Raw genomic sequence first — 12,540 nt, 5'->3', positions numbered from 1 at the left:
CTTCTTTTGGTAAGGCTTTGACAGATTGCTTCATCAAGCCTAACTTGATATGCAGAGGTCTAACTTTGAGAGATCATAGATTCGGATTTTCATAGATTCGGATCTATGAGAGCTTTTTTGAGCACATTTTTGGTTCTGGGTTCTAATAAAGCTCTTTTTGTCCATTCTTTCATTATGCAATGATTTTCTGTCTTCATTATCCCATTTACACAGAAAACAAGGAAACTGTGTATCCTCCTTGCTGTCCTAGGAGCATCAGTATTATTTTGAAATCGCCACATGTAATCCACGTATGATTGTTGTATTTAATTTTATCGATAACGAATTCCAAACAATCATAACCCCCTTTTAAATGAACAGAATGATTGACGGGTATTAAGGGATACATATTCCCATTGTGAAGAAGGACAACTTTGAGGCTTCTGTTGGATGAATTTATGAACAGTATTCCATTCAGTATTCCAATCAATAAGTTATCCAATCAGTATTCCATATGTACAGAATGTTAAATAGAGTCAAAAGTCCACATACATCAGTGCAGAAGACTAATTCTTTTCCTTCTGAAAAATATGGAAGAAAATCCTTTTCTCTGTACCTGAATCAGGAAAATGAGTTGCCAACTGCTAGCAGGTATTTCTCTTTAAGTCTCAAATCAAGCAATTCTGAATTTTCTGTGTCAGATGTAAGTCTTGAACCAAATCGTTTAGTTCAAATTGTGAATAAAGTTCTGGTGCACAGTTTTCTCCAGGTTTGTACTCATCGAAGTTATTTTCATTTAAATCACTTGTGGAACCCTCTATTTCAGATGAATTGTGTGGTGGAATTGGCAGTAGTACATCTGGACCATGAGGAACTGGGTGTAAAGGGGATGGCATATTTGGATAGACAATTCTTTTTTTATTCTTCAAATTGAAACCATGAATGTCAGTCAAACAAAAGTAACAATCATTGGTGTGATTTCATGGCTCTTGCCACACCATTGGAACTCCAAATCTGAATGCTTCTTGTTCATCCTTTGACCACCATCTAAGTCCTTCAACACATGTGTAGTAAACGTAGTGGGGTGTCAAAGTTTTGTTTTGATCTCTTATTTTCACAATGAAATACATGAGGTACACTTGTCGAATGAAACTTGTTATGTTTCCTTTCCACCATTAACACATCACAAATGTAACAAAAAGAATCTGCAGAATTTTTATAGCCTCTTGAAGTGATTGCTTCATGGCCTGAAAATATATTTTCCACCAACAAAAATGTGTTTGATCATGGAGGGTAGAAACTCTATTTATGCACACTGATGGTTGAATCAGCACTAATAGTAGTTGCACAGTGCATGAATGACAAAGATAGCTGCCAATAAACATGCTATATCTTGTTAAGTCTTGTCACAACCTGTCAGCCAAGCTGATGAGATGGTGGAAGACCATCTCATCATCTTCAGTTCAAACATCCCCAACCTTTTCAAACCACTCAACTGTTCAGCTATAAGAATGCATAATATAACCCGAAAAAGTGATTATATATTATAGTAATTTATTTTAAAAAAAATTATATCTATTTTATAGTACCACATTTATACAATTTTTCAACTTTTTACGAATTTTCTGACTTGATGGAAAAAATGAAGGTTATTTTCGGATTCAGCGCTAAAAAATACATAGGAATCAACTATCCAAAGTTAAAACACATTCTACAACACAAATTTTTTGCAGAAAAAAAATATTCAAAAAAGTACAGTGTTATTATCCAAAAAATACTCAATGTTTTAATTATAATTATATGTACTCTAAATGTTGTTTTAATGTAACAATTTACCTACAAAATCAGTTTTATGTTATTAAAAAAAAAAAATTAGTTACAATAAAGTTTAAACTGATTAATTTGTTTTTGCTTAGCTTTATATAGTTTATGACTTCTTTATTTTACTTATGGACTGTTGATAATTATTCATAGTTATTTGTTATAAGTTGAATTACCTGGTGTTTATCATTATCAGTTGTCAATTATTAATCAGGAAACTCTTTTTCAAAACTTATAAAAAAAGTTTCAGTTCTTGTCTCCTTGTAGTTTCTTGCACATCCCTTTTAAAATTCTATCTATTATAACTTTTCATCACTTGAAATTTTTCACTAAAATGCATCCAATACAAGTAAATCATAAAATACAACTTAAGAAAAAGAGTAAAACTAAGAAAAAGAGTAAAACTCATTCCCTGATTGAAATTAAAAAAAGATTTTTGTAGAAATTTGTTTTAATAATTTTATCCGCTGAAATTTTTTGTTATACCATTATAACATACCGGATTTGTTTATATCCGTTATTATTTTTATGTAAGATAAAAATTAAAGTAAGAGAATGTGTTATTTTCCTTTTTTAAGCATGTGCAGGAGTAAGTACAAACATTTATTTTTTATCTAGATAGGACAGGTAAGGTTTTAAAGTGATTATATAACAGTCACCTAAGATTTCTAATTTGTAAATTTCTATGTATGGTTAAAATTAGTTTGCTGTAGAAATGTTACCCCACACAGTCATATAGAAACGATGTGTTTAATATTATAAGAGAAAAATTGAAGTAATAAATCATTTGCTTTAGTTTTATATAACATAAAAGATAATGTGGAAATAAAGAAACAAACTTGTGATTTACAGATAAAATCTTAATTTTATTAAATGTTCATTTTAATAGTATTGTTCCATATTGAAAATAATGAAACTATTAAAAGCAAAACTATTAATTGTTTGCTTTCCAAGTATTTCCTTAAATATTTTTTGATATATTTGGTCTTAATCAGGGAATTATTTAAAAAAAAATTAAATCTTATACATTTTAGTTGATATTACTTCATCTTAGAATGTAGTGATTTCTGATGATGATGTAATAATGTCAAAAAGCTTGTAGGAAAATATTTGGTAAGTAAATCAGTTATATTTCCTGTTATAATAAAGTTGATTTCTGCTAAGGAGATATTTCTTAATATTAAAACTATTAATTACATGTAAGATCTGTTCTAAAAAATGTTGGCCATATATTATTTCTCATAAAATATTTGAATGCAAGTGACAAAACTTGGTAGAGTTCAGCAATAGCATTTAATGCATACCCATGTGTTTTCATAACTTCAATGTGCATCAATTGTTATCCATCAGCCATTTGTTTGCCTAGGTTTAAAGAGAGTTCTAGGCTTTCAGGAACAAAGATATGGAAGTTACATGAATTAAAGATTGACATAACTATTTTGATAAACCCTGAACCTCAGTTAGGAGTGATAAGCAAAAAAATAAAAAATAAATGTTATCAGTGTGTGCAGTTTGTTCAATGAAAATCAACTGATCATCCAAGAAATTGAAAATAAAATTGGAATTAGCAAAGGACTATACTAATGTATGATTTTAATGAAAATTTGGGGATTCATAGAGTGGCAGCAAAATTTATGCCAAAACTGCTCTTGCTTGAACAGAAGGTGATTTGTTTTAATGTAACAAAGGAGATGGTAGAGTAAATCAGAAATCCAACTTCCTTAAGACTCTGATAGCTGGTGATGAATATTGAGTGTACTACGACCCTGAAACTAAGTCTTCAGTCATCAAATTGGAAGTTACTTCATTTTCAAAGATGAAGAAAACAAGTCCAGTGAGAAGCAAAGTGAAAGTGTTGTTGACTGTTCTTTTAACTACCATGGAGTTGTACACCATACAAATATACACCACAAGGACAAAATGTCAAAAAACAGTACTATCTATCAGTAATGTAACAATATTAATAAATGATATTTGCAATATTATCGATTTGTAGATCATATGCAGTATCAAATTGGTAGGTATCAAATTGTAGTGTTGAAGATAACATTAAACTACAATGTTTAGTTATAACTGGTTATTATTCCATGGATTAATTGTTTATATTCAAGGGTATTATTACAAATATTTTCATGTTTCCTTCATTTTTCAATAATTTTTGAAAAAATTAATAAAAAAATATACATTTACATATTTTTTGTCATCATTTACCAGGAACTGGTTACAAAATAGAACGATGATGAATAAAATACAAATTTTATCAATTGGACTATTTATTTATTAAACTGAGGCTAAAAAGTCTGCTGACTTAATATATATCCAATGGATGGAGCAGGAGATATCTGCAATTTCAATACTGTATTATAAATTTCTATTTCCAGTTAAAGTAAATTTACATAATGTTCACATGAACTCTAGTATTGAAATAATCAAATCTATTGACTAGAAACACATATTTTCATTTGTAAAACATACTTTTTTATGATTTTACTATATAACCTGAATGTAATAATAAAATAGTATTCTTAGGAATCATTTGAAATGGTAACATTATATATACACAGTTGTGTAAATCTAACATAATTAAGAAAATATTATTTGCGTTTATTTAATTAATCAATTAATTTTTTGTTACAGCAATTTATGTGTATTTGTGGTTGGTTGTATTCAGTTACTTTCAACTTTTACAAGAAGAAAAAGGAAGAGGGCCTTATGATAGATCAGCCTACAAACGTTGATATTATATAACCTGAGAGACTATTAAATGATGTATTAAAGCCCACTAATGGTAATGTTTCATTATCTTATTTTTTTTGTACACAAGAATTTTTTTTTATAATTTTATTTTGTAAGTGATAGAAAACAAATTTTGTAAGGAACAATTTATTTTCTAATTGATTGTTAAAAGCAAAGTTTTTAAGCAGGTATTGTACATAGGTATATTTATTTGAGTTCATATTAGATCGACTGAAAAAAATCTTTTTAATTTTACAGTATTGAGAATCAACATCGTTATCTAGTGGTAATATAAAGTTTGGTACATCCCATCTTTATTTCATTCTTTTTGTTTTTGTATTTATTTATTCTGATTTAAATTTAAATTTAATTTTTCTATTATTAATAGCAATTTATATTATTTTTTGAGCTCCTTCTCTAGTCGCTTGATATTTATTATGTTGATGGATTTTATGAAAAAATAAGCTGTTTAAGTAAAATACTTTTTATACATTTTAGTTGTACTACTTCATCTTAGAATGAAATGATACGTCCTATCTTTTTCTTATCATTTACAGCACAGGTTTACAAATAAGTCTATAATTTGGTCAGTGAAAAACATTATACAATCATAATACTGGGTGCTCTAAGTTGCTTGACCGAGAAATGTAATATTTCAAAGGCTAAAAACATTTCTTGCTATTAAATCAACAATCAATTTTTTATACAAAGTAAAATTTATTATTTTTTTTTTAATTTTAGAGTTGCTCAAAATGCTGCCCATCTATTTCACTACATTTTTCAGAGTGGTTTTTTACACTTTTAACCAATTTTTTACCCAAATCTTTGTTTTCGTTTAACGCTTTAAATTTATCTTTTGATTATTTGTCGCACTGTTGCAGCTTACGAGAGAAAAAATTATTTTTCAAAATTCCCCAAACTGGAAATTCTTAATGGTGTAAGATCACATGATTTTGATGGCCAGTCAGTTGTACCACATCTTCCAATCCACTCATCAAAGTTGCTGCCAATATATTCTCATACCAATAAACTGTATTGTAGTAGAGCACCATCTTGTTGCCAAATTAAATTAGTATTTTCAAACAAAAGATTTTGTAGCTCCGGTAAAACTACTTCTTGTAAAATTTCTAGTTAAGAATCACCACTTAAGTGCCACTGAAAAAATATGTACAAACAGTGCCACCACTTCATACACCAGCCCACACATTGATGCCTGGAACATTTAGTTTTTGCTCAAATACTTTGTTCAGATTTGTGTCACTCCAGTACACACATTTATAACAATTGATACAGTGATTTAGTTTAAAGAAAGCTTCATCTGTTCACAAAATGTGATTTTGAAAGATTGGCTGTGCCTCACAGCGTATTACACATTCATAGAACTCAGACACCTGTAAAGTCATATTCTATTAAACTTTTTGTAGTTGTAGATGATAAGCTTTTAGTTTCAATGCTTTCAAAATACAATGCATCAGTTATAGTAATATCCAACTCAGCATATCTTTTACAAATAGATTTCTCGGTCAAGCGACTTTTGGGACACCTGGTATATTAAAAAAAAAAAAAAAAAAAAAAAAAAATTGTATAATAAACAATTACATATGTGTTTATTTGCATCAATATCTATGTATAAATTTCCATCTTTATCTCATTATTTTGATGCTGGGTTTCATTAAAGTTTATGAAGGAGAATTTAAATGATCTTGCATAAGAGTTTAGTACTTAAGCACTGCCTCTTCAGATTATGAAAATTGACTTACAAGGACCCAGATACCTTAGGGTATGCTGAAACTGTGAGATCAGCAACCTAAAAAAATGGGTAAAAGATAAACAAGAATGAGGTTTATTAGATATTTTTTTAAAAAATGTCACTAATTTTATTTGGAGATGGTAGATTATGAAGATGCCTAAAGTTATATTTAAAAGAATGTGTGGGAAAGGAAAGAAGGCAGATAGACAGATGGATCATGTACTAAAGGAACTGGCAATAATGGGATTAAAAGTGTAAAGACAGATGGATTATGTTCTAAAGTAAAACTATATTAAGTTTAGTCCCCTCAAAAGATGGGAAGAGATAATTATAAAATACACTTTTATCAGTTAAAAAAAGTTTTTGTAAAAGTTCACCTATATTTAGTATTATATTATTTACTTCATATTTAAAAAATATACGTATTCAGTGTGCAAGTGTATTGTACTATTACAATTCAGTGAACACAGGTGATAGAACATAAGACAAATTATTTTCTTTTAAATGAATTTCTTTTTTTCAATATCTTTATTGTTTTCTTTAAAGCACCTGTAATAATTTCTAAGTGGTTAGTATGTTACAAAACTCTTGATTACAGTGGAAAAAATCTTTTACAATAACTGAAACAAGAAGGTATTAAGTAAAAAAAAAATAAAGTCACTAATATTAATGGCAGAAACAACTTAAAAATTTTATGAGGTTGAAGATCCTTATTGTAACATATGATATGTAGTTTTATTAATTACATTTTTATAGCTTTCTTTATTTGTACTGAAGTAGTAAAGAGTTTACTTAGAAAAACGTCATATGTGTTAAAGTATTCTCAACACATTCTTGTTACTTATAACAGTTCATATTTTGTAACTGTAAGTTCTTATTATAACAGTTCTTTTGTATGTAATTTATGAATTATGTACAAATTGTATAGACTGAGGATTTTTAAGAAGATGGTTTTCCATAATTTTATTCTTATAGAACTAATTGCTTCTGTAAGATAATTTGATCACATATTATATAATCAAGTATTGTAATCTATGTATGAATATTTATTTTTGTTAATTATTGTTGTTATCATAATTTGTACATTAATGTAAACATATATATTTTGTAATAATAGAATTTATAAGTTTTAATAATTATTCTGTTATGTAATTTATTTTATTTGTATAATACTATTTTTAATATTTTTATGATGGTTTTTTGATTTATTTAACCTACCTAAATAATTTTGTTTTAATAAGTGGAACTTTTTTATTCTTAATCGAGTTGAATGTAAAAAGGAATCAGACTTATATTTTCCTTTGCATTTTCCTTGGTTCTGTGCTCTCTCTCATTTTGGATGATTATGCCCATGGTATGAAGAGGCATGTTGAATTACATGCATTTTCATTCATGTGAAAAAAAATGTGTTAACTTGTTTTTTATGTAAATAGTAGCTGATAATTAAAGTAATGTAAATCTGAAAATAATATTTCTTCAAATAAACTGTAAGATTTGAATAGCAACAGTACAGTACATTATTTTTTTTAAGAAAATGATTTTTAAGGAATAATATAATGTTTTAGAAGAAAATTGCTGTAGGCTATAGAAAAACAAATATTTTATTAATATAAAAGTTAAAAGATATAAAACACTCCATTTACAAAAATGTAACTTTGCCTCACCATTCTTACCAAAAGTAATACCTGCCATTGCATGTGTGATTTAACATGCATGAAATACTTGTATTATTCCACAACATCTAAAGCTTATTTTGAGAAAATGGGTTAAGTGTTGTCATCTTTAGTTAGTAGCAGTTTCTCATAGTATCTATGAGCCTTTAGCTTACATAATTAAAAAAAAATGTATACTTAGTTCTTAAAAAATAGTTTTAAAATCTAATAATAATCTCCTTCCTACTTTGACATTACTAAAATTATCTCGTTATATTTTAATAATTCTGGCAACTTTTTCTTGCTGTTTTCAACCTTCTTAAATCAACTTCCACATGGATATGACCACTTCTGGCTGTACTCTTACATAAATAACTTTCTGTATTTAAATGTATGTTTTGCCTTTTTTTCTTTACATTCTGTCAATCTGAAATATATATATATTCAAAAAATAACAACTTAACCTCCAAAACACAGTAACAAAAAAAAGAAAAAAAAAGAATACCATTGCCTAACAATTACCTTGATTCTAGTAATGGCAGTGGAGTTATATTATTATAAATTTTGGGGTTATTAGTTTGTTTATGCTTTCTAAATTTTATGTTATTTGATGTAATTATAGAATTGTGTACTGACATAATTACAGAATTGTGTACTGACAGATGATGCAGGATCCCACGAAAGTCTACTATTGGTATTAGATTTTTTTTTTTTAGGTTTTTCTGTTATTGTCTTTTGGTGGTCAAGTTGTTATTTTTTGAATTTAATTAGCAATGTGGTCAATATTTTGATGAATTACTTGAATTTTTGAAAAATTATATATAATTCATTTTTTTTTTAAGTTGATAACTTTCTCAAGTGTAATTATTTTATTTATCATCATCGTTCTTTGTTTGATATGTATTATATTAAATTAAGAGAGATTTGTTTCCTTTCGGAATGCTTGTTTAAAAAGGATTATATTTATAGAGTATTTTTTTAAAATTATGAAGTTGTTTTTTAAAAAAGTAATAAATTATGCCATTTTTAACTATTTGATAACAATGTTGCTGTAAAAAAAAAATATTATGATTTAATAATAATTCTGATAAAACAGATTATTGAAAGTAATTTTGGAAACAGTAGATTTAAAATCATTTTGCATCCCCATATCCTTTGAAAACGATTATTCTTCAATAGTCTTCAAATATGCTGTGATGTTATACATGCTATCTAAACAAAAATTTGACCATATACTTTTTACCAAATGCAACGTTTTATAGCTTTGTTAATATTCATCAGGACTTTATTTCAGTCATAACTATGCACTAAAATAGTCTTATTATGCTTGTATGTAAACCTTGTATTGGATCTCTTAAAATAAATCAAAAATTAATCTGAAAAATCAATCATTCATTCTTATGTAATAAGTTAACATTTTTTTAAATGTATCGGGTTTATTATTTTTGTTTTTATTGTTAAGTTACGGAATCTTAAAATTATTTTCCTATATTAAAAAGTTATTCGTGTTTTACTTTCTAATTCAATTTATATCATAATGCATACGATATTTCTAAATGATCTGCTGATTTTTCTAATATAAGTACTATTGAAATCATTAAAATTAAATTTTTTAATTGTAAGTTAAACTTACAATGAAATAATTTGTATTAAATAAGTTATAGTTATTAAATTCATATGCTATGTTTTTCTTATTTTTAACTAAATTTTTGTAACTTTATTAATTTATTATATTTAGATTAATTGCAAGTAATGTATTACTGTATTTATTAAACTTCATCATATTATAATGTGAAAATTGATATATAGTATGTACTCTTATTCCTTCAAGCTGTGTCTTTTTGAATTAACTAGTTGGTAAGGGCTCACTTTGGTTGTCCTTCCCATCTGCCTCTTGGACTCCCACTATGCTCATTATCCTCATGGTTGCGAGAATATATTGATAACAATTACAGTCTTCAAAGCTCTCTTTCTTCAATGTTTCGCTTGTTCTTGACGTAGAAGCTCCTGTTGTAGATGAACATATCCCTTTTGGTGTTCCCCTTTCCATTATCCTAGAATATTCTATATATTGGGAAGGATTTAAGGTAGAAAGCTAAAAATCAATTGTGTTATAAAAGGGTTAGTTTATTATTTTTGTGTCGAAAAACAAGATAAAAAATGGTACTAGGTTATTGTCCAAGAGGAAAAATTCACAACTTCACCCCCAAGGGTGCTAGGCCTTTATTATTATTTAAAACCTTCATGAGATTATACAAATTTGGCAGTCAAGTAATTAGGATGTATTTTATTGCTTTTTATGGTTATTCTGTTTGAAAGTGGCAGAACAAAGGATTTGCATTAAAATAGGAGTAAAGTGAAAATGAAAATGAAATGTGAAATGAAATTTTAAATGAAATGAAATTTTGAAAATGAAATTTTGAAAATTTCATTTTGAAAATGAAATGTGGACACCAAGGTTTTATATGAGTTATACAATTTCAGGAAGGGCGTTAAGATGTTTGACATCCACAAATTTACAAAAAGGGTTGAACATGCTAACATAACAACCAATGAAAGTATCGACAAAATAAAGAACATTGTGATTAATAATTGTTAAATTGTTTTTCTGGAGACATTGCTGAAGAAATTGGACTCTCTTATTTATGGCTTTGTGAAACAATTATGACTGATATTTTGGGTATGAAATGAGTAGAAGCAAAATTTTTTCTACAGCTCTAATTAAATTTTCAATAAAAGCAGCATTGTCGAACAATTATTAGTTCACATCACTGATGATTAAGAACTGCTCAAACATGTCGTAACAGTTGATGAAACATCGGTGTATGGCTATAATATTGAAATGAAGGTCCAATCATCGCAATGGAAGCTTCCTGAAGAAACAAAATCAAAAAAGCGCAGCAAGTTCTATCTAATGTTAGAATTCTCCTTATTGTTATAATTCAATGGCATCCATTGAAACCTTACCACAAGATTGTATTACTTACCAGTTCTCCACTGTTTATGTGTGAAACAATCTAAACAAAACAATAACAAATGTGAACAAACAAATTTTGGATTTTGCACCATGATAACGCTCCAGCTCATTCTTCATTTTAAAAAAAAAATCACCTTACTAATGTTACAGTCTTGTATTCTCCAGACATTGTCACCCTTTGAATTTTTCTTGTTCCTATTGCTTAAGAAAAACTGAAAGGGTAATGATAGATAAAATTAACAAAAATTCACTACATGACCGTAAGGCTATACCATAAAATCTAATGTAGACAAAACATGACTTCCTTGTATGTCTATTAAATTACATTTACACTTTTTTTTAAATTAAAAGTACTAAAAATTATATTTCATTAGACACTTTTGATACTTTTTCATATATATATATATTTTTTTTTTTTTATTGAATTATTATTCATTGTAAAATTTTATTACAATGAGAGGTTAATAATTATTAATAAATCAGCAAATTTAAATTAAAAACAAAAAAGATGAAAAAAATGAGATGAATCTGATTCGAACCAATGTGCCTTTCCCTAAGATCCAAAAACTCCAGTACCACTTAAATATATCATTGAAAAGCTCTCAGTGAGGGGTTATTACTGCAGTTAAGAAAAAGTCCAAAATCCAATTTTTTTTTGATTTTGGGGCTTTTTTGGACATTTTGGTTCAGTCGATTGCAGTCAAAAGGGAAGGTACACAACTAGATGTTACAACAGTCCTAAATCCAAAATGTCAAGATACATACATACATATGTATGTACAGATATCATGCCGAAATTAGTCAAAATGTATTCAGTAGAGTAGAATAAGTGGTCAACAAACAGAATTACTTAGCAATTTTGTCATTTACGAGGCAATCCAAAAGTAACTATAGCAAATGTGGGCAGACATTTTGAAGATTAAATTACCAATATAAAAGAATAGGAAAGTTCTTTTTGTAAAAAATTAAATTAAATTTTTTTGACTACTTCATGTACTTGTTTCACAAACATATTGATAGTATGATAAACAAACTACCAATGAGTGTTCATCTATCCCAACATAGTTCTATCAAGCCTCATATTAACCACATAGTTCTGATTGCACCACTGCAGACAGTTGTATACTTTGTTGATATTAATCATTCTCCTCCCTAGGTGTTACAAAAACTGATAAATGTGACATCAGCTTTAAGTTAAATAGGTTACAGGCTATCCTCCTTCTACACATCCACCATTTTGGGTCACAGAACAAGATTTATGCTGTTCATCTACGGGCATTCCCAGTTGCTTCATTATATATATATATATATATATATATATAGAGCTTGCCTGCTCAAGAGATGCAGGAATCAATCTTCCTCACTTCCAGTGGGTTCTGCCAAGAATAATGCATTGACAACTGAGTGAAGGATATGGACTCGATCAACCCACTACTCTGATTAATTTCACATAAGGAAATGCAACAAAGCTGCCAGAAGACCCCTTAATTCAGTTTGTTATAATGGACGGAGCTCTGGAAGGGCCAAACATATATATAATAAGTTCAGTGATCTTCACGGCAAACTTGAGTCCAATAATTTGTAATTTAATTTCGCAGTAAAATATTCTGGTAGAGCATAGGTCT

At 27.9% G+C, this 12,540-nt stretch overlaps 1 protein-coding gene across 3 annotated transcripts in view; it reads left to right on the top strand.

Moving 5' to 3' along the window:
* LOC142330191 (uncharacterized) overlaps positions 1 to 7,476 on the top strand; it is a 75,422-nt gene extending 67,946 nt beyond the window's left edge. For all 3 annotated transcript variants that reach the window (XM_075375314.1, XM_075375311.1, XM_075375313.1), the window contains exon 6: positions 4,438 to 7,476. In XM_075375314.1, coding sequence (XP_075231429.1) covers positions 4,438 to 4,538 — 101 coding nt within the window. In that variant the 3' untranslated portion in view covers positions 4,539 to 7,476. The remainder of the gene's footprint in view (positions 1 to 4,437) is intronic.
* Positions 7,477 to 12,540: the final 5,064 nt, after the last annotated feature.

This window comes from Lycorma delicatula, chromosome 9 (assembly GCF_047948215.1).
Source record: "Lycorma delicatula isolate Av1 chromosome 9, ASM4794821v1, whole genome shotgun sequence".
Lineage (NCBI taxonomy): Eukaryota > Metazoa > Arthropoda > Insecta > Hemiptera > Fulgoridae > Lycorma > Lycorma delicatula.
The sequence above is the reverse complement of the archived record's forward strand: the minus strand, read 5'-3'. Positions and strand labels throughout refer to the sequence as shown.